This window comes from Pelodiscus sinensis, chromosome 21 (assembly GCF_049634645.1).
Source record: "Pelodiscus sinensis isolate JC-2024 chromosome 21, ASM4963464v1, whole genome shotgun sequence".
In the NCBI taxonomy this organism is placed as follows: domain Eukaryota; kingdom Metazoa; phylum Chordata; order Testudines; family Trionychidae; genus Pelodiscus; species Pelodiscus sinensis.
The window spans coordinates 16,782,053-16,805,622 of record NC_134731.1 but is presented as its reverse complement, the minus strand read 5'-3'; the positions used below and the strand labels follow the sequence as shown (position 1 = coordinate 16,805,622).

At 45.7% G+C, this 23,570-nt stretch overlaps 1 protein-coding gene across 4 annotated transcripts in view; it reads left to right on the top strand.

Annotated features, from left to right (window-relative positions):
- CWF19L1 (CWF19 like cell cycle control factor 1) overlaps window positions 1–23,570 on the top strand; it is a 91,739-nt gene that overhangs the window by 19,268 nt on the left and 48,901 nt on the right. For 3 of the 4 annotated variants that reach the window (XM_006119605.3, XM_006119604.3, XM_075905000.1), the window contains exons 5-6: window positions 3,332–3,546; window positions 14,595–14,713. In XM_006119605.3, coding sequence (XP_006119667.1) covers window positions 3,332–3,546; window positions 14,595–14,713 — 334 coding nt within the window. Of the gene's footprint in view, window positions 1–3,331; window positions 3,547–14,594; window positions 14,714–23,570 lie in introns of those variants that run through there. The other variant, XM_075905001.1, reaches the window with a different exon arrangement.

Below are 23,570 nucleotides of genomic sequence, written 5' to 3'. Positions count from 1 at the left end.
AAATCATGTCTTACTAATCTATTAGAATTCTTTGCAGGGGTTAATAAACGTGCAGACAAGGGGTAGCCAGTAGATGTAGTATACTTAGATTTTTCAGAAAGCCTTTGACAAGGTCCCTCACCAAAGGCTCTTGTGTAAATTACATTGCCATGGGATAAGAGAGAAGGTCCATTCTTGGATTGAGAACTGGTTAAAAGACAGGAAACAAAGGGTAGGACTAAATGGTAAATTTTCAGAATGGAAAGAGGTAACTAGTGGTGTCCCCCAAGGGTCAGTCCTGGGACCAATCCTTTTCAACTTATTCATAAATGATCTGGAAAAAGGGATAAGCAGTGAGGTGGTAAAGTTTGCGGATGATACCAAACTGTTTAGGATAGTCAAGACAGAAGCAGACTGTGAGGGACTCCAAAAAGATCTCACCAAACTGAGTGATTGGGCAACAAAATGGTAAATGAAATTTAATGTGGATAAGTGTAAAGTAATGCACATCGGGAAAAATAACCCCAACTGTACGTACAGTATGATGGAGGCTAATTTGGCTATGACAAATCAGGAACGTGATCTTGGAGTTATCGTGGATAGTTCTCTGAAAAGTTCCACACAGTGTGCAGCGGCAGTCAAAAAGGCAAATAGGATGCTAGGAATGATTAAGAAAGGGATAGAAAATAAGACACAGAATATCTTACTGCCCCTGTATAAAACTATGGTACGCCCACACCTTGAATACTGTGTACAGATGTGGTCTCCTCACCTCAAAAAAGATATTTTGGCCTTGGAAAGGGTTCAGAAAAGGGCAACTAAAATGATTAGGGGTTTGGAACGGGTCCCATATGAGGAGAGGTTAAAGCGACTGGGACTTTTCAGTTTAGAAAATAGGAGACTGAGGGGGGATATGATAGAGGTATATAAAATTATGAGTGGTGTGGAGAGGGCGAATAAAGAAAATGTATTTATTAGTTCCCATAATAGAAGAACCAGAGGTCACCAAATAAAATTAATGGGTAGCAGGTTTAAAACTAAAAAAAGAAAGTTCTTCTTCACACAGCATGTAGTCAACCTGTGGAACTCCTTGCCAGAGGAGGATGTAATAGAGTTTAGGACTATAACAGAATTTAAAGAGAAGCTAGATAATTTCATGGAGGTTTGGTCCATAAAAGGCTATTAGCGAGGGAATAGAAATGGTGTCCCTGGCCTCTGTTTGTCAGAGGCTGGAGAAGGATGGCAGGAGACAAATCGCTTGATCATTGTCTTCGGTCCACCCTCTCTGGGGCACGTGGTGCTGGCCACTGGCTACTGGGCTAGATGGACCTTCGGTCTGACCCAGTACAGCTGTTCTTATGTTCTTAATCTTGGTGCTCCTAGCTCTTACCATTTAGGAGGAGTTCTTCAACAAACAGGCAAAAAAGAAAGAGACACAAACTCTCAAATATATATTAGATACAATTAGTTTTGCTTGCTTATAAACCCACTTTAAGTAATTGTTGCCTTGTGGGGGCAAGGTGTCTTTGTGTATCTCTCTTTACAGTGAGAAAGAAGGTGAACATGAGTTACCTTGGAGAAGCTTCCACTCACTTCTCCACTGACACTACTATCACCTCCTTGTGTTACAAATTTAGTACAGTTGCACCAATGCCTCTCAATTAAGATCAGGGCCTGCTTTTGCTAGGTAGTGAAGAAACAACCTTATTACAGTAGGCTTATAGTTGTAAGAGCTAAAGTTTTGATTAGGTAAGCATTTATATTATGGGCTTAACTTTTCAGGGGGTGAGTAATCTCTTCGATTTCAATGGGATTTTTCACCTATTTAAAATTAATCATGTCCTTAAATATTAGCAGAATTATGAATTCATTGAGCAAATTAACCTTTTAGGTTGTTTGGTAGTGCCTGTCAAAGTATCAGATTTCTAAATCTTATCATTCAACTAATGTAGATTTCCATTTTAGTTGTGTTTAACTTTTCTCCTCACAGTTAAACTTCTCATATGATCACATCTGTCAGATAGAATTTGGCAAATAGTACATTTAAATGGAATGGAAATGCATGTTCTTCCTTCCTACCTCTAGCCTCCCAGATTAGCATATATCATTGAATGCTACTCCATGTCTATTATGTGAGCATATACTGAAAGGGTCTATAGTATTGAATATCTGCAGAGGGTAGAGTTATGATGTTCTGGAAACCTTATTTCTGAACTAGCCAATTAGCCCGTCATAAGACGGGATTTTCAGGTCTCTCCTCCACGTCGGTCTTCTCTCCTGAGCCTCTGGTCTCTCACTCCGTCTCTCTCTCTCTCCTCTTCCTACTGCCTCCCTCCCCCCCCCTCAGCTCTCCTTCACCTCCTGCCTCTCTTTTTCTCTTCTCCTTCTCCTGCCTCTCACTCGGGGGACTACGGAGCCCAAATGGCCATTTGGGCTACGCACTCCCTGTGCTGCATGGGAGGTGCGGAACCCAAATGGTCGCTTGCGCTGCTTGCTCCCCTGCGGCGGCCTGGCTGAGCAGTGCAGAAGTCAGCCGAGTGCCACGGTGGGAGACGAAGGGGGGCAGGACGGTGACATTCACAGCCAGGGGACGGGGCCTGGAGCCGCTATCACGCTGCACGTCACCGCCCCGCTCCTCTTCACCTCCCACCGTGGTACTCTGCTGAATTCTGCGCCGCTCAGCTGGGCCGCCACAGGAGAGCAAGCGGTGCAAGCAGCTGTTTGGGCCCCGCACTCCCCATGCAGCACGGACCGCCCAGAGGGAACAGCCAGCATTTCAGGCAACAGCACATCCCCAGAAGGAACAGCCAGCATTTCAGGCAACAGCACATCCCCAGAAGGAACAGCCAGCATTTCAGGCAACAGCACATCCCCAGAAGGAACAGCCAGCATTTCAGGCAACAGCACATCCCCAGAAGGAACAGCCAGCATTTCGGCGTTACAGACTCTCAGACACTGGGCTACTATATATATGATTTTCTGATTTCCATAGTTAAATTCTCAACCCTAATATCTTAAGTTTTGCATTTTAGTTGAATATTTTTTGTCATCCATCTTAAGCTGGTCAACCTTTAGGTTGGACGTTTGACTTTTATGTCATTGGGGTATTTTTTTTGTTTTGTTTTTTTATAGGAAGGGAGCAAATTGGGTGACTTTTTTGTTTTTAAATGGGAAGGGTTTCCAGTCATTGAGCCAAATCCTGGAGTCTGGCTGCAGTTAATGCATTACAAGAGTCAGTTTCCTCATAAGAAAAGACTGAATAAATAAGCAAGGACTGCAAAATTTGTCCTGTTGTTAGCATGATACATTTTAGTGCCTTACAACACTTAATGTCATTTGTGTTTTACTACAGGTCGTAAAGGTATTTTCAACAGTGTCTCAGGATTGCAGATTGCCTACCTGAGTGGTACAGAATCCCAGAGTGAGCCTGCTCCTGCCTATAGTTTCATCAACAAGGATGTGGCAGAACTAAAAACATCTTTATTATCTCTTCCAAATTTCAGAGGTGTTGATATCTTGCTGACATCCCCTTGGCCCCGAGATGTAGGGAATTTTGGAAATAAACCTGTAAGTATTCAGTTTTCAGTTGAAATTGGTTAAGTATTCAGCTTACTAGTACACTAACTCTATTCGCTGTAGCTGTTTGTAGATTTTTTTTTAAACACATTAAAATGGTTTGTCACTGATTTCTGTTGTGAGGATGCTTATCTTGGCATTTCCCGTGTGAATCTGAGCTCTTGAATTGGATAAGTAGGGCCCCATGCGTGTTTTTGAGTTCAGATAATGAGCTGCCTATCAAAGGATCATCTTTCTTGTGGACTAATTGTTTTCCGCACTAGGATTGTTTGTGGTACAAATTTGAACCACTTTTAATTCCAGTTAATCCTCTGAATTTTTTACTAGGTGACTTGCTGATTCTGTAACTTCTTAAGTTTCATGTGTGTGAAGTGTGCCATATAATTCGATTTCACCCACAGGCCTCTTGCTGACTGTTGCAACAGAAGCTTTCCTCTTCCTGTGGCCAACAGATAAGTCAGACAGGTTACTTGTTCCTTCTGGTTTCACCTCACCTTTGTCTTCTGAATCCTGAGACTCCTTTGAATTTGAGTCAGGGATGGTCATCCTTCTGCTCTTCTTTGTGTGACCTGCATCAGGGGCTGCTAATTGACCGTTACAGATGCCAGGACTGGTGCATGTCCCATGGTCAGGGCAGAAGCCTTTGGCTGTGTGCTGTCTGGCCATCAATGCTTTACCCATATCAATGGGATGCCCTACGGTTGTGGAAGTCCCTACCTTCATCTAGCTTGAAGACAAAATTTCTGGCTAGGTCTATGATGGTGACCAGTGATCCTCCTGCAGGCCCAGGCATCAGTGGTCTTTTTCCCTGCAGAGTCTCCAGAGTCATCCTATTCAGGTCCAGCAACCTTGGAACAGCATTTGGTTTGGCTCAGTTAAGGGCCTTGTCTTCATCTCCAGATTTTACTGCACTGCAAGGCTCATCCTTCCTTTCAGTACCAGAGGATTTTAAGGTGTACCAAGATCTTTTGGAGCAGTGTTGCTGTTCTCCTCTTTCAAAGTTCCTTTATGACCCCGGGGGAAGTGGCAAAGCTAGGGCCAATGATGCTAAGTAGCTTGAGCCAGCCCTGGGTGGCAGGGTTCGGGGAGGGAGCCTGTCTGTGTTGCAGGGGGCGCAACTAAAAATTGCAGTATCACTGCAGCAGAGATCTCCCCCTGCTGCCATCAGAAGGGCTTGATTCACAGCCGACCATGCGCTGTGTGAAGAAAAACTTCTCTTTGTTTGTGCTGTGCCTCGTTTGTTTGTGTCATGCAGATTAGGGATGTAAGCAAGTAGTTGACTATCCAGTAAACCTAGGCTTATCAGGTAGTTGAGTCAACTACTTGCATTTTGACACACCCTATCCTTGCTGCTTCTGTATCAGAGGCAAGTGTTAGGGGGAGCTGGCTTAAAAGCAGGTTCCCCTCCAATATCATCTCTGTGGTGCTGCTTGCCCCCGCCTCCCAAGCTCCTGCATGCAGAAGCTACTCTGGCCACAGCCCCTGACTGCAGAGGGCCCAACTCCCCATTGGGACCTTCCCCCAAGGACAGGGCTGCTGCCAGCTGGGCAAGCAGCATACTCCTCTTCCCCTGGCTCCTACTGTGTTTTAAATTGCAGAGCTGCAGTGGGATTTGGTCCCAGCATGAGTCTGGACTGAGCCAGCTGCCTATCGACTAATTGAGTAGTCAACAGAATTTTTATCGATTGACTGCTCAGTTAGTAAATTAACTACTTCTTTGAGTGGTGTCCCCCTGGGTGCTCCACTGTAGATGTCAGGTCATCCCAGCACCACAGATCTGAGTTTCCTTGAGCAGTGGTCATCGGACCACACATGCGCGGCCCACGTCTCACAATGTTTATGCTCTTTGGACACCAGTTCCTTCTTCACCGCCCATGGTCGCAGAGCGTGCCATCTCTCCTCAGACAAATCATGTCAGGAGTAGAATTGATATTTGGTTAGTCTTTGTAGTTACAGTTACAGTTCTTATAGTTCTAGTTATTATAGTTCATTTTTATTAGTTTTAAAAAAAAACTCTCCCTGTTTTAAGAAGTGTGCCACAAGCCGTGACGCCATGCCAGCTTTGGACGCCATGCCAAGTGTATCAAGTGCCTCAGTGAGGCTCATGTACCTCAAAAATGTGTCCACTGTGCCAAGTTGACGGTCAGGGCACGTAAGGACAGGGAGATGAGATTAACAATATTTTTATTCGACAATGCGTTTCAGCCACTGGAGCATTCTCCTACAGTTTCCACTCTGTGGTCTCCTAGGGTGGAGAAAAGAAAGGCCATTTTGCCATAGTCAGCACCAGCTCAGTCTTTATCGACAACATTGGCACCTTAATCATAGAACCATAGAGCCGGAAGAGACATCAGAAGGTCATCAAGTCCAGCCCCCTGCCCTAGGCAGGACCAATCCCAACTAAATCAACCCAGCCAGGGCTTTGTCAAGCTGAGACTAAAAAATCTCTAGGGATGGAGACTCCACTACTTCCCTAAGTAACCCATTCCAGTGCTTCACCACTCTCCTAGTGAAATAGTTTTTCCTAATATCCAACCTGGACCTCTCCCACCTCAACTTGAGACCATTGTTCCTTATTCTGCCATCCGTCACTACTGAGAACAGCCTTTCTCTAGCCTCTTTGGAACCTCCCTTCAGGAAGTTGAAGGCTGCTATCAAATCCTTCTGCTTCAGAAATGTCAGCAAACGTACCGATGACCTCAACACCGTCGACCTTGGCACCGTCCACACACATGCCAACCAGCGCAGCACATACAGTGGACTTGGATCTTCGGCACCATATGCCTTGTCCAGCTCTTTGATGCCAAAGAAAGCACTCCACAAATCCACCTTAGTGAGATCAACGAGTCCAGAACTACTTACGTTCTCACCGGCACCATCTTCTGCACTACTTTCTCCATATTCTCCTTGATTAACAATGGATGACATGGGTCGCATCCCATGTTAATAAGCTAGGCACCATGAGCCTAGGTACTGTTTATCACTGTCCCCTTATACAAGATACCTACCTCACTCTCCTCCTCCTTCTTCAAGAGCATTACCATGCTCACCTGGTTCCCACACCTACCAACGCATCATCAGATGTACTGCAGGAGTAGCATTTCATCTTGGCACGTTTCACCGGTGTGAATTTACCACAGACGACACAGTCCAACATACTACAAGTATTATTCTTGGCATGATTCAACTAATCATCGCTATCATCACTCTAAATATGGCTATCCTTGCTGTCACAGTCACCCTACTTCTCATGCTCCCTGTTTCCCTGCAGCCTTTACGTACTCAGGCAGTAGCAGTGTCTCCACCTAACACTCCCTCTACAGCTCATCAGTCAGAACCGGAGGAAGGTCAACTCTCCGAGGTAGAAGAACACCCACCAGATGTATCACTGACTGATCAGTCGTCATCATCCCCTGATGAGGTGGTCATACCTGATGACCAGTCTCCTCCTGACAACATGAGGCAGTTTCAGGAGCTTTTCAGAAGGGTGGCTGCATCTCAGGACATTCCATTAACTGAGGTACCTGAGAAACAGCACAGGCTCCTCAAAAATCTCCAGCCTTCACAACGGGGAGATGGCAGATATGGCAGACTTCAGCTTCAGCACCTCCAACTAACAGAAGAGCTGACAAAACATATTTTGTTCCTCCAAAGGGAGCTGATTTGTTATTTTCCCACCCTCAACCAAATTCTTTAGTTGTTGACACTGCTCAACACAGAACCAAATTGCCACAATACAAAAAAATAAACATGAAAAACAGAACTTTATTCTTTGGCCACCTTACTCTTGAGTATAGCAAACTCTTGAGTATAGTGCTGCTTTCTAATCACAACTTTGATAACTTCATGAAGTTGACTTCTCTCTTAGAACCCCTGCCAGTCTCCAAAAGATACCTATTAAAATCCATGTTCAGGAGGGCTATGCCTCCTCCAGAACAGCGCTCCAAATAGCACTTGACATTGCTGACACAGCAGCCAGAGCTATTGTGACATCAGTAGTTATAAGGAGAACCTCCTGGTTACAATCTGCGGGGGTCTCTTGTGAGCTACAGTCGAAAGTGGAAGATCCTCCTTTCGACAAGCAAAAATTATTTGCTGAAAAGACGGATGACGTGCTGCATTCCAGCAAAGACTCTAGAACAACATTGCACACACTTGGGATGTATACTTCCCCATTCCGTCATAAATAATACACTCCATATCAAAAGCAGCAGGAGTTCTCCTATTCCAGGTACCAACAATGCACTTTTGATTAATCAAGGAGCAAGCAACGCCCACAGAGGAGACGTCTACAGGACGCTTGTAATACCAGCAACCAGGCGAACAAGCAGCAGGTGTCACCTGTTGGTCGAGGGTCTGCAAAATCTCCCCATCTCACACGAACATCATATCGTTCCCTGGCCTTCCACCACCGTCGGAGGCCTTTTCATCATCACTGGGCTGCCATCATATCAGACTGTTGGATCCTTGAAATAATATCATGGTACATCATCCCCTTTACCTCGCTTCCTACCACCTCCCCACCCTTCTTCAGGGACCCCTTTCATGAAGACCTATTAGAACAGGAGGCACACTGACTACTCAGCCTAGGAGCAGTGGAGATAGTACCAGAGGACTTCAGAGGCGAGGGGTTCTACTCCCATTACTTTCTCACACCAAAAAAGATGGAAGGATGGCGGCCTATTTTGGATCTCTGCAAGTTGAATCCTTGTCTTGGAAAGCAATGATTCAAAATGGTTACCCTAGCTTCAATAATCTCAGCATTAGAGAAGGAAGACTGGTTTGCAGCCCTCGACCTGCAGGATGCCTATTTTCACATAACTATTCACCCCCGCGTACGGACGATTCCTACATTTCGTGGTGGGCACAGATCACTTTCAATACCAAGTACTACCATTCGTCCTTTCATTGGCACCCAGAGTGTTTTCAAAGATGTTGGCCTTTATTGTGGCCTACCTTCACAGACAACCCTTGATTATTTTTCCGTATCTCGACTGTTGCTTAGTAAAAGACCCATCAGAAGTGGAGACACAGCGAATGGTGGAATAACCAGGCAAACATTTGATCTCTTGGGTCTTATACTTAATGCATGAGAGTCAACACTACAGCCTACATGAATTCTAGAATTCATAGGTGCCAAGCTAGTTTCCGTAACTGCAAGAGCATACCTCCCTATGCAAAGATTCCAAGCAATCCAAGAATTGGTTACTACTGTTACTCTCAGCCCTATAGTTCCCATACTCACCTGTCTCCAACTTATGGGTCATATTGCTGCTACAACCTATGTGGTCAACCACACTCGTTTACATCTTCAATGTCTTCAGCACTGGCTTGTGATGGTATAATCCCATTACAAGAGACAAGTGCACAAACTGGTCTCCCCTGTAGCTCACATCTTAAAGTGGACCAATCCCTGCAATCTTCTAGCGGGGTGTACCATTTCATTGAAACCAACCATCTGTATATATAACTACCGACGTGTCCATCGGATGAGGAGCCCACATGAGTGCCATAAGGACGATGGACCACATGAGACTACTTTATATATCAATTTATTAGAACGATGCATGCAAGCATTTTGTTACATACATTCGAGGCAAAAAGGTCAGAATATTGACCCACAACATATCAACGATGTACTACGTAAATTGTCAGGGAGGTGCCCTTTCTCATGCTTTATGCACAGAGGCAGTCTGATTATGGAACTGGTGCATATGAAACAAAATTACCCTCGTCACTTCATATTTACCAGGAGTAAAGAATGTAACAGCAGACTACTTCAGCAGACACTTTGCCCCAGACCATGAATGGGAGCTGCACCCTCGGGTCCTCCAATCCATCTTCCAACAATGGGGTCCACTGGAAATTGACCTATTCGCTTCCTACATAGAATCATAGAAGGGACCTCGAGAGGTCATCGAGTCCAGCCCCCCGCCCTCAAGGCAGGATCAAGCTCCGTCTACACCATCCCTGACAGATGTCTATCTAACCTATTCTTAAATATCTCCAGAGAGGGAGATTCCACCACCTCCCTTGGCAATTTATTCCAATATTTGACCACCCTGACAGTTAGGAATTTTTTCCTAATGTCCAATCTAAACCTCCCCTGCTGCACTTTAAGCCCATTACTCCTTGTCCTGTCCTCAGAAACCAAGAGGAACAAATTTTCGCCTTCCTCCTTGTGACGCCCTTTTAGATATTTGAAAACCGCTATCATGTCCCCCCTTAATCTTCTTTTTTCCAAACTAAACAAGCCCATGTTTAGAGAACATGACCTATGAAGCCAGGCTTCATGAACTAGCAGGATTTAGAACCGTTAACAACAACTCTCTGACTACGGTTATCCAGCCAATTATGCACCCACCTTATTGTGGCCCTATCTAAGTTATATTTGCCTAGTTTATCAATAAGAATATCATGCGAGACCGTATCAAATGCCTTACTAAAGTCTAGGTATATGACATCCACCGCTTCTCCCTTATCCACAAGGCTCGTTATCTTATCAAAGAAAGCTATCAGATTAGTTTGGCATGACTTGTTCTTCACAAACCCATGCTGGCTATTCCCTATCACTTTATTACCTTCCAAGTGTTTGCATATGATTTCCTTAATTACCTGCTCCATTATCTTCCCTGGGACAGACGTTAAACTGACCGGTCTGTAGTTTCCTGGGTTGTTCTTATTCCCCTTTTTATAGATGGGCACAATATTTGCCCTTTTCCAGTCTTCTGGAATCTCCCCTGTCTGCCATGATTTTTCAAAGATCATAGCTAAAGGCTCAGATACCTCCTCTATCAGCTCCTTGAGTATCCTGGGATGCATTTCATCAGGACCTGGTGACTTGCTGACATCTAACTTTCCTAAGTGATTTTTAACTTGTTCTTTGTGTATCCTATCTTCTAAACTTACCCTCTCTCTGCTTGTATTCACTACGTTAGGCACACCTCCAGACTTCTCGGTGAAGACCGAAACAAAGAAGTCATTGAGCATCTCCGCCATTTCCAAGTTCCCTGTTACTGCTTCTCCCTCCTCACTAAGCAGTGGGCCTACCCTGTCCTTGGTCTTCCTCTTGCTTTTAATGTATTTATAAAAGGTCTTCTTGTTTCCCTTTATGCCTGTAGCTAGTTTGATCTCATTTTGTGCCTTTGCCTTTCTAATCTTGCCCCTGCATTCCCGTGTTGCTTGCCTATATTCATCCTTTGTTAGTTGTCCTAGTTTCCATTTTTTATGAGACTCCTTTTTTATTTTGAGATCGTGCAAGATCTCCTTGTTAAGCCAAGCTGGTCTTTTGCCATATTTTCTATCTTTCCTACACAGCGGAATTGTTTGCTTTGGGGCCCTTAACAACGTCCCTTTGAAATACTTCCAACTCTCCTCAGTTGTTTTTCCCTTCAGTCTTGCTTCCCATGGGACCTTACCTACAAGTTCTCTGAGCTTATCAAAATCTGCCTTCCTGAAATCCATTACCTCAATTGTGCTGGTCTCCCTTCTACCTTTCCTTAAGATCATGAACTCTATTATTTCGTGATCACTGTCCCCTATACTGTCTTCCACTTTCAAGTTCTCAACTAGTTCCTCCCTATTTGTTAAAACCAAATCCAGAACAGCTTCTCCTCTGGTAGCTTTTTCAACCTTCTGAAACAGAAAGTTGTCTCCAATGCAGTCCAGAAACTTATTGGATAGCCTGTGCCTCGCTGTGTTAGTTTCCCAACATATGTCTGGATAGTTGAAGTCCCCCATCACCACTAAATCTTGGGCTTTGGATAGTTTTGTTAATTGTTTAAAAAAGGCCTCATCCACCTCTTCCACCTGGCTAGGTGGCCTGTAGTAGACTCCTAGCATGATATCACCCTCGTTTTTTACCCCTTTTAGCTTAACCCAGAGACTCTCTACACAGCTATCTCCTACGTTCATCTCCACTTCAGTCCAAGTGTGTACATTTTTAATATACAAGGCAACCCCTCGTCCCTTTTTTCCCTGTCTGTCCTTCCTGAGCAAGCCGTACCCTTCCATACCAATATTCCAATCATGCGTTCCATCCCACCAGGTTTCTGTAATACCAATGATATCATACATAAACAAGAAGTATTGCCATTACTGTTCCCGAGCAGGCTTCGGACCTGGGTCTCTAGGAGATGCCTTTCTTCTCAGTTCGAAGAGCCCCCTTTAAATGCGTTTCCCCCATCCTGCTCATTCACAAGGTGTTGGAGAAGATCGCCAGAGACAGAGTGACAGTTATTCTCATAGTACCATTTTGGGCATGACAGATATGGTTTCCTTGTCTGTATCTGATTTCTCCTCAGCCTCCCTACCGCCTTCCAATTCACCTCGATCTTCTAACTCAGAACAGAGGAACCTGACTCTACCTGCAGCCACATCTTCTCTGCCTAACAGCATGGTTTATTGTTTGTTCCACCAGGAAGAACTACAGTGCTCTGACCAAGTAAAACAGGTACTTTTGCACAGCAGAAAACAATCTACCCAAACCACTTACCTTCAAAAGTGGCATAGGTTCCTCTCTTGGTGCTCTAGCAAGTATTTAGACCCCCCAGCACAGCACCATTACGTACAGTTTTGGACTACATACTGTCACTCAAGGATGCTGGATTAACCTTCTCCTCTTTAAAGGCACATCTTATCAGTGATCACTGCCTTTCTCTGACCAGTTGAGTGGTGGTCAATTTTTGCTCACCCTATCACAAAGAGATTTATAAAGGGTCTTTCCAACCTATACCCACCATGCAGGCTACCACCGCCATCATGGAACTTAGAAATGGTCCTGGACACAATTACCCGTGCACCTTTTGAAACTCTAGCTACTTGACCACTGTCTATGATGACACTAAAGGTATTTTTTCTGATGACAATCACTTCTGCCCGCAAAGTCAGTGAGTTAGCAGCCTTGATGGCCTAAGCCACGTTCAACGATGAAGAATGTAATATCTAATTTATTGGATGTACGTAAAGCTCTTGCATTCTATATAGATAGGATCCGATCTTTCTGCAAGTCGAATCGTTTGCTTATTTCTACAGTGGACTGCAATAAGGGATATCCGCTATCGTCAAAACACATCTCCAAACTCATAGTCTCCTGCATTACATAATGTTATATTTTAAGGAATAAACTACTACCTCAAACACCTAGAGCACATCAGTAAGAGCGGTGGTGACTTCTCCTGCTTTTCTCCATGGGGTTCCCCTCAAGGACATCTGCAGAGTGGCTACATGATCAACCAATGACACTTCTATGTAGAAGCATGCAATCTTGCAGGCTCAAGCAAAAGACATTATCGCGGCCTCCACGGTCCTATCGACTGCTGTCAAACCATAAATCTGAGGCCCACCTACCTCTTACACTGACGACTGCTATACATTCATCTACAGTGGAGCACCCATGGGGATACCACTCGAAGAAGAAGAGGAAGTTACTCACCTTGTGCAGTAACAACAGTTCTTCAAGATGTGTGTCCCTGTGGGTGCTCCACTACCTGCCCTTTTCCCCATATCAGATTCTTTCCTTAATATCTTCCAGATACTGGGGTGGGCTCGAGGAACTGGTGGGAGCCGGACTACACGGGAGATCAAAAGAGCGCAAACAGCGTGAGACGCATGCCGTGCATGCATGATCCGGCTGACCACTGCTCAAGAAAACTGATCTGCAGCACCAGGACAACCCAACACCTACAGTGGAGCATCTCTAGGGACACATCTCGAAGAACCATTGTTACTGTACCAAGATGAATAACTTCCTCTTCCTTTTAACATCCCTAATGCAGATTCCGTGAAGGATTAAGCAGTTTCTTCCCAGATGATTTCTTAATGAATAACTTTCTGCATCAAGACTGAATATGAAATAACTTCATCTGTGCCTCCCTCTTCCCCGTCCCTCTCTTCCCCCATGAGGGCACAAGCAATGTCCATACCATTCTTCAGTGACATTTCCATTTTAGACATATTTTAGGGCTGCCAAGTGGTTGATGCATACATTTGTGAACCCTTCCAGGTAGACGTAGGCTTTGGTAGACTCCTCTTACAGTCTTTTTTTAGATAGATTTCAAGCCCCTTCTCCTGGGAGGGGCACTGCTTGTGAGTTACCTAAGTGGAATACCCATCCACATCTACTTAAGAAGAAATGGTTACTTACTGTAAATGTATTTGTTTGAGATGTGATGCAGTTGTCTATTCTATGACCTATCCTCTATCTCCTCTGCATTAGTCTCAATTCTGGGCATTTAGTGCAAAGGAATTGTGGAAGTGTCACAGTGGCACCACCTCATGTAGCTTGGGGAGGGGGTACATCCATGAGGCACATATGTCAACCCTCTATTAGTACTACTAGGCAAATTTCTCTTGCTCCAGCACACTTGGCATGCACACACACAAGTGGAATACCTGTAAGCATCACATCTAGAAGAACTGCAATTAAAGTAAGTAACAGTTTATTTTTGGCAATAAAATGAGCAGGCACAACTCTGGATATACATGGCTCACTCCTGATGCACTGACTGACTTCAGTGGAAATAGGATCAAGTCCCTGATTAATTAAAAAGATGCCATTTTTATAGTCACGTTTCAGAAAAGAGCTAGATTTGAATGCAGTGTTTCTCAACTTTTTGGTGCTGGCCATCCCCTTTGGAATCAAAAAATTGTGAACCTGCCCCACTGGAAAAAAATGCAAACCCCTACCTGAAGATTAGAATTGGGCTTGTACCCTGAATGGTGCAGGCTGAAACCGAAGCCTGAATACTAGAACCTAAACCCTTGTGCTGATGGGACCAGGGCTGAAACATTGAAATTAGCTTTTCAGAGTCCCAGGCAACTGTCCTGCTTCCTACCCTCTAACATCAGCCCTACTTGCAACCATCCTAAAACTCCTCTCTTCCCTTCCTCACCACCACCGTGGCTCACAAATCCCTAGTTTGAGAAACACTGCTGTCATAGCCATCAAAACAAACTGTAAAATACACAGAACACAGAAACTGTGCTGAACCATTTTTCTCTGTATTGCAAACCCACAGGGTTTTATTTGTATTTTATAGGGACAAGTGGATACTAAGAGATGTGGCTCCGTGTTAATATCTCATTTAGCTACAAGTCTGAAGCCAAGATATCACTTTGCTGCATTGGAGAAGATCTATTATGAAAGACTTCCTTATAGGTATGTAGGACCTTGTGAATCTACTCTTATTTTATAAGAAAGTTTGGTTTTCTAGTGCACATGGGAAGGAATTCTAAAATTATAATTTTCTAAAGCCACTAACCACTTTATCATTTTAGCATTTATTCTCATATACACCCCAACTTCATTTTAAGCATGTTTTGTGGCCATAAACCTTATCTATACTAGGAAGTTAACCCACTACTGATAATAGACGTCAACACTGCATCACCATGAACTAATATTGTAATGGCTGCTGTGGATTTCAGAAAACACATTTTCTCACCAAGAGGTCATGGCAGCATTATCATAGAACCATAGAGCCGGAAGAGACCTCAGAAGGTCATCAAGTCCAGCCCCCTGCCCAAGGCAGGACCAATCCCAACTAAATCAACCCAGCCAGGGTTTTGTCAAGCCGAGACTAAAAAATCTCTAGGGTTAGAGACTCCGCTACTTACCGAGGTAACTCATTCCAGTGCTTCACCACTCTCCTAGTGAAATAGTTTTTTCTAATATCCAACCTGGACCTCTCCCACCTCAACTTGAGACCATTGTTCCTTGTTCTGCCATCCGTCACTATTGAGAACAGCCTTTCTCCAGCCTCTTTGGAACCTCCCGTCAGTAAGTTGAAGGCTGATATCAAATCCCCTCTCACTGTTGGCTTCTGCAGAGTAAACAGACCCAACTCCCTCAGCCTCTCCTCGTAGATCATATGCTCCAGCCCCCTAATCATTTTGGTTGCCCGTCGCTGGACCCTCTCCAATGCGTCCACATCCTTTTTGTAGTGGGGGACCCAGAGCTGGACACGACACTCCAGATGTGGCCTCACAAGAGCCGAATAAAGGGGAATAATCACATCTCTGTAGTTCGAACTAGGAGGGTAATGTAGGCATACCGCACTTGCAAATGAAGCCCAGGATTTGAATTTCCCGGGCTTCATTTGCATAAGCGGGGCGCCGCCATTTTTAAAACCCCGCTGTTTCGAACCCCGTGCAGCACGGCTACCCGGGGCACGAACTAGGTAGTTCGAACTAGGCTTCCTAGTTCGAACTACCGTTACTCCTCGTGTATTAGTTTTCTTTCTTGTATTAGTTTTATACCTCTGCTACCCATTAATTTCATTTGGTGTCCTCTAGTTCTTCTGTTTAGGGAACTAATAAATAACTTTTCTTTATTCGCTCTCTCCACACCCCAGCAGACCAGGGAGATGCGGGTGGCGGGACCGCCTGCGTCCTCCATGGCTTTGCTCCCGGTCTCCCTGGTCTGCAGGGAGACGGGGAGCAAAGCCTTGGAGCACGCCCGCAGCGGGACAGCCCGGACGTGCCCGGGCTGTTCCACTGCGGGCGCGCTCCAAGGCTTTGCTCCCGGTCTCCCTGGTCTGCTGGGGGGAGCATCTGGGCGTCCCGCCGCTCCAGTCCTCCGGGGCGAGAAAAGCCCCGTTCGTAACTGTGGATCCGACGTAACTCAGGGACTGCCTGTAATAGGCACGTGGAAACTTGATGGAATGAGGACAATCAATGTGACACAGTCATACCAGGGTACAAAATATATAGGAAGGACAGAACTGGTCATACTGGTAGGGGAGTGGCACTATACGTGAAAGAAAATGTAGAATCAAATGAAGTAAAAATCTTAATTGAGCCGAAAAGTTCCATAGAATCTCTATGGATAGTAATTCCATGCTCCAATAATAAGAATATAGCTGTAGGGATATATTATCGATTATTAGATAATCAGGACAGTGATAGTGACTATGAAATGCCAAGGGAGATTAGAGAGGCTATCAAATTTAAAAACTTGATGATAGTGTGGGGGATTTCAACTATCCCCATATTGAGTAGGTACACGTCACCTCAGGACGGGATGCAGAGATAAAATTTCTTGATACATTAAATGACTGCTTCATGGAACAACTGGTTCTGGAACCCACAACGGGAGAGGATATTCTTGATTTAGTCCTAAGTGGAGCGCAGAATCTGGCTCAAGAGGTAAATATAACTGGACTGCTTGGAAATGGTGACCATAATGTAATAAAATTTAACATTCCTGTGGTGCGAAAAACACCTCAGCAGCCCAGCACTGTGGCATTTAATTTCAGGAAGGGGAACTACACAAAAATGAGAAAGTTAAACAGAAATTAAAAGGTACAGTGACAAAAGTAAAATCTGTGCAAGATGCATGGAAACTTTTCAAAGACACCATAATAGAGGCCCAGCTTAAATGTATACCTGTGACAGGGTGTACGAACCCTGCACTGGCAGTGGAGGGATTAACCAGGCTTGCTGGGCTGAGAAGGCCCCTCCCCTGAGGCCCTTCTGGGCATGCTCCAGCTGCATGATCAGTTTAAAGGCCAGTGGACCAACTCAGTCAGGGTTGACCACTGAAAGGGAAGGAGTTCCTGCCAGAGTCCAGGAGCAACTGCCCCCATGGAACCAGCCAGAGCTGCCGCCGGAGCCGCTGCCACACCAGCCGGAGCCGCTGCCTCACGAGCCGCTGCAGCCCTTGCTGCTGCGCCAACCACGGGCCACAGCCGTGGCACCTATAGCTACTGCTGCGCCAACTACAGCAGCTGTACCAGCCGCCACTGCCATGCCAACCACAGCCGCCAACACCACAGCATTTGCCAGCCCAGGTGGGGATGGGGCCAGCCAGCGGACGGGGGTAGGAAGCATCCCAGGGCAGAGAGCAAGAGGTATCCCAGGGAACTCGGCATGCTTCGGGAGCAACTCCCTGCCAAGCCAGTGGTGGGAATCACCCACCGCTGATAAGGCCTTGGGCTGGGGCCCAGTGGAGAGGGAGGGCCCCCTTACTCCCCTACCCTTGCACCCCAGACATGGGGCATTATAGACTCTGCCACTGGACCATATTCACCCCAGACGGGGGGGCATTATAGACTCAGCTGCTGGGCCATATTCACCCCAGACAGGAGGCATTATAGACTCGGCTGCTAGGCCATATTTACCCAAGCCCAGGGGGCATTATAGACTCAGCCGTTGGGACATATTTACCTCCAGACAAGGGGCAGTATAGACTTGGCCACTGGGCCAGATTTATCCTCCAGCGTGACCACTGTGACACTGTTGGAGAACGTGGGCAAGAGTGACAATCCCTCCCCTGCCATAACAGGAATGTAGAGTTCTTTTGTTTCAGTGCCGGGGAGGGAGAGAGGGCCCCTGCCAGGCACGGCGGAGTGCCACGATGGATCCCAGTAAGGTGTTAGAATGGCTGGCGGACCACCAGCAGAAGCATGTGGCACAAAAACAGCAATTACAAAACCAGTTGATTCAGCAATTGGCAAATCAGCAGCAGCTGCAGGCCACCCATTGACAGGAGCAGTGGCAGCAGCAGCTTCTGAGGGAGTTATCTACCCATCAGCAAGCCCAGCAAGTGCAGTGGATGAAACAAATCACCACACTTTGGAAGGTGGCCCCTCCTCCTGCTCACAGTACGACAGGAGCAGATACCGGCGGAGGGGTGACCGAGTTACCTATATGGCTTAGCAAGATGGGACCTCACGATGATCCTGAGGGTTTCCTGGTGACATTTGAGTGGGTGGCCACCACAGCCGGATGGACCCCTGACCATTGGGCCACGCTGCTGGCGCCCTATCTGACCGGGCCAGCTCAGATGGCTTACCAGACCCTGGACTCCTGGGAGGCACTATAGTACCTCTGAGTGAAAGCTGCCATATTAGACCAGCCTGGGGTGAATCCAGAGACCTATCACTGGCAGTTGCAGCAGGAGCAGTATGCACTGGGAGCCAGGCCCTGGGCCGTGGCTCAACAAATCCACGACCATTGCTGGTGGTGGCTGGAACCTGAACAGCGAACGACAGCCCAGGTAGCCGAGGTGGTAGCCCTGGAGCAGTTTGTGCAGATCATGCTCCCCGGAGGGAAGGAGTGGAACTGAGAGCACAATCGGTCCTGGCTACAGCGGGGCCGTGCAAACTGACAGCCGCACCGCCGACAGTGGGCACATCGGCACTGGCAGTGGGAATAGCTGTAATGCCCGCGGCACCAGCAGCAGGAACATCTGTGATGCCGGCAGCATCGGCGCTGCCAGCACTGGTAACTTCAAAGCATCAGGGGAGCTTGCCGGCACCAGAGCAAGCCTCCTCAGCACCTCATGACCTGGCACCGCTGCAGGCTAACATCACGACGGCACTGGGAGAAGCCTGTGAACAGGCAATTGTGCAATTGGGGCTCAATTCTCCGGCTCCAACTTTTTCACCGGGGCCACCCCCCTTCCTGACAGCACATCATCATCATTACAATAGGGCAGGCAGCCCAGTCTCTTCTGATGACTATTCCTGCTACACAGAGCCAAGATATAGAGAGAGGAGGCTCTCTCTCTTAGTCCTCATCTCCAAGGCATTCATTACATTACTCATGATTGCCCATCCGGTCACCAAGACTGCATTACTATACAAGACATAGCAGCGTGTTCTCTTCCAGGCATTCATCACCTGCATGCTCAGAGCAGTACCATGGTCATTACCACAGGGGATACTACAACCCTATTCATCATGACCGGACCCCCCAATGCTACAAGAGACACACACGCTGCTGTTCATCTACCAATTCTCACTTACCAGTACCTCAACGCACTCAATCGTCACCTCCTCCTCTGAAGAGCCCAACGATTCAGTTGGAACACTCTGAGCCTGAGGAGGGTCAGTTGTCTGACCCACAGGATCCTCAGCAGGGTCCTTCACCAACAGATCACTCATCATCTTCTCTAGATGAGGCAGTGATCCCAGCTGATGTCTCCTCATCAGATGGCCTGAAACAGTTTCAGGATCTGTTCAAGCATGTTGCAGATAGTCAGGAGGTGCAGTTAGAGGATATTTGTATGAAACAACACCGCCTCTTAAAAAATCTACACCCAAAGCATCGCAATAGAATCACACTTCCCATTGATGAGGCAATCATAGAGGTCACAGAAGAAATTTGGCAGACTCTAGCATCCCTTCCTCCAGCATCCAACGAATAAAAAAGCGGATTAAAGTATTTTGTCCCTTCGAAGGGTTTGGACTTTCTCTCTAACCACCCACAACCTAATTCATTGGTGGTTGATGCGGTGCAACATAGATCAAAGGTGCCACAGTATAGAAATAACATTCCAGAAAAAGATAATAAAAAGCTAGATATCTTTGGAAGGAAAGTGTATTCATCAGCTACGTTACTAATACGTATTGCCAACTATTCCGCTCACCTTTCCAACCACAACTTTGACAATTATTCAGAATTGGCAGCCCTTCTACAACATCTCCCTCACTCAAAAAGACCGCTACTCAAATCCATAGTACAAGGGTACGCCGCATGCACAGCTGCATTGGAGAGCGCCATGGATGTGGCAGACACTGCTGCAAGAGCCACTGCAACAGGTGTGGCAATGAGAAGATCTTCATGGTTGTCATCTGCAGCAGTCCCCAAGAAACTCCAGAATAAGGTTGAGGACTTGCCCTTTGACAAGCACAAACTTTTCACTAACAAAACAGATGAGGTTCTGCACTCAGGGAAGGATTCCTGAACTATGCTTCGCACACTAGGGATGTGTACACTCCCCTTCAGATGAAGGCATTATTATATGATTTCTCCTTCCATAAGCAGCAACCTCATACCCAGGAGCATCAATGAGTCTATCAGCGTCCTCAGCACAGATGACAGCAGCCAAACCGTACCTCAAATCAGACGTCTACGAAACAGCAAATTTGAAGGTGTAGTCGAGGATGCGAACAAAACTCCCGCCTCACTTCTTTTCCAACATCGTTTAAGACCCTATTACCATCGTTGGTCCACTATCACCACAGACAAATTGTAGCTTCTGGTCTTACCATTCCTTTCATTTCACCCCACCCATTCTGTCCCTTTTCAAGGACCCATCTCATGAGGATCAGTTGAAACAAGAGGTCCATCATCTACTCAACATTGGAGCAATAGCGAGAGTGTCCAGGGAAAAGGGTTCTAGTCTCGATATTTCCTTACTCCAAAGAAGAACGGAGTATGGAGACCTATATTGGACCTACGAAACCTAAATTGATACCTCTGGAAACAACGCCTCAAAATGGCCACCCTAGCTGCAATTTTACCAGCTCTGAATGAGGGAGATTGGTTCGCAGTCCTCGACTTACAGGCTGCTTATTTCTGTATCGCAATACGTTGACGCACTTGTGCATACTTACCAGCAGAACGCTTCTCCCTCCCCTCCATTTTTTTCCCCTTGTGCCCCCTCCTCCCCCATCCCTTCTTCCCTTATTTATTCTTGGATCCGGACTTCCAAAACTCCTGTCATCTGAAGAAGTGGGTTGTGTCCACGAAATCTCATGATACCATCTACATGTTTTGTTAGTCTTTAAGGTGCTACTGTTATTTTTTAATGTTTTCCTGTTACAAACTAACTCGGCTACCACTCTGAAGCTTAAAAAAAACAATGAATAGTCTTGCAGCACCTTAAAAACTAACAAAACATGTAGATGGTATCATGAGCTTTCATGGGCGCAACCCATTTCAGATGAACGGAGTTATTAATGGTCCATAAATAGAGAATGGGGGGAGGACAGAGAGGAGGAGGTAAAAAGGGTAAAGAAATAGTCAGTCTCTCCATGGTACATGAAGCTGATAGAGAAGGTGCAAATTGTTCTTAAGTACCCATTGTTTGGTTTTTCATGTCATTAGGATGTGGAATGTAGTGGAGTCCAGTCAATGTCTTTATTTATACCTTTGTTATAGGAATCAAATCCGTAAATGAAGTTAAGTTCTAAGGCTTCCCTTTGTAATTGGCTTGTGGAATTGGCCTGAAACAATGCCGTGATTTTGATATCCATTAATGAGTGCCCAGGCAAGTTAGGGTTCAGAGAATTGCCAGAATGGCGATTAAAGTATTAGAAAACACCCCTAATAGTGATGGACTCAAGGAGCTCAGTTCATTTAATTTAAGAAAGAGAAGGTTGAAGGCTGACTTGATTATAGTCAAAGTACCTACAAGTACCTTTGACTCTCTTAGATAATTGATTAGCAGGATCCCTTGGGAGGCTAAGATGAGGGATAGAGGAGTCCAAGAGAGCTGGCTGTATTTTGAAGAAGCCTTATTTTATTGAGGACACAGGAACATACCACGCAGAAAGAATAGCAAATATGGTGGACGACCAGTTTGGCTTAACAGAGAAATCTTTAATGAGCTTAAACACAAAAAGGAAGATTACAAGTATTTATTAATGGAGATCGCCTATCTCCTAGAACTGGAAGGGACCTTGAAAGGTCATCGAGTCCAGTCCCCTGCCTTCACAGCAGGACCAAGTACCATCCCTGACAAATTTGTGCCCCAAATGGCCTCTGCAAGGATTGAACTCACAACCCTGGCTTTAGTAGGCCAATGCTCAAACCACTGAGCTATCCCTAAACAAATGACTAGGGAGGCAGGGGTGTAAAGAAGAAGGCCAAAGCACAACGGGATTTGTAACTAGCAAGCAATGTGAAGGGTAGCAAGAAGGGTTTTTACAGAGATGTTAGCCAGAAGAAAGTGTTCAGGGAAAGTGTGGAACCCTTACTGAATGAGGAAGGCAACCTAGTGACAGATTATGTGGGAAAAGATGGAGTACTTAATGCTCTTTTTCCCTCAATCATCACAGACAAGATTAACTTCTAGATTGCTACACTGTGCAGTACAGTGTGGGGAAGAGGTGAGCAGCCTTTGGTAATGAAAGAACAGGTTTAGGACTATTTTGAAAAGCTCGACATGCACAAGTTTATGGGGCCGGATCTAATGCATCTGAGGGTGCTCAGAGAGTTGGCTGATGTCATTGCTACAAGCTGGGGACTGACTGCTAAGCAGCAGTTCTGCAGAAAAAGACCTGGGGATTACAGTGGATAAAAAGATGGATTTGAGCCAATATGGATACTGGCCCTTGTTGCCAAAAAGCCTAATGTTATATTGAGCTGCATTAGTAAGAGTATTACCAGCAGATTAAGCAAAGTGATTATTTCCCTCTATTCAGCACTGGTGAGGCCACATCAGTTTTGGGCCCTCCACTACAGAAAGCATGTGCACAAATTGGAGAGTATCCAACAGAAGACAACGATTATGGAGCAGGGGCACAGGACTTATGGGGAGAGGCTAAAGAACCTGAGCTTGTTTACGCAGAAGAGAAGAATGAGGGGGGATTTGATAGCAGCCTTCTACTACCTGAAGGGGAGTCCCAAAGAAGATGAAGCCAAGCTATTCTCAGTTGTGGCACAGGACAGAACAAGAAACAATGGTCGCCAGTTACAGTGGAGGAGGTCTAGATTGGATATTATGAAAATTTCACTAGGAGGATGGTGAAGCACTGCAATGGGTTTCCTAAGAAGGTGTTAGAATCTCCATCCTTAGAAATTTTTAAGGTTGGGCTTAACAAAGCTATGTCTGGGATGATGTAGTTAGGGTTGGTCCTTTGAGCAGGGTAATTGAACTAGTTGACCTTTTGAAATCTGTTCTAAACCTAATTTTCTATGATACAAGGGAGCAAATATTTAACTATCAACATTTTAGTCTACTAGACAAAGGTATAACAGGTGCAGTGATTGGAAGCTGGATCTAGACAGAGTCAGACTGGAAAGAAGTCATACGTTTTTAATGTAACTAATCACTAGAATAATGTACCCAGAATCATGGTGGATTCTCTAATGCTAACAGTTTTAAAATTAAGATTGGATATTTTTCGGTGGTCTATGTTACCCAAGACATCAGACTAGATGATCACAATAGGCCTTGAATTTGAACCATTACAAAAATCCTAGCAGTTACACGTGCTGCAGTATAAGTATAAGGCTTATACTGCAGATCCTGCAGCACAGCTGGCTCCCCAGGAATGAGGCTG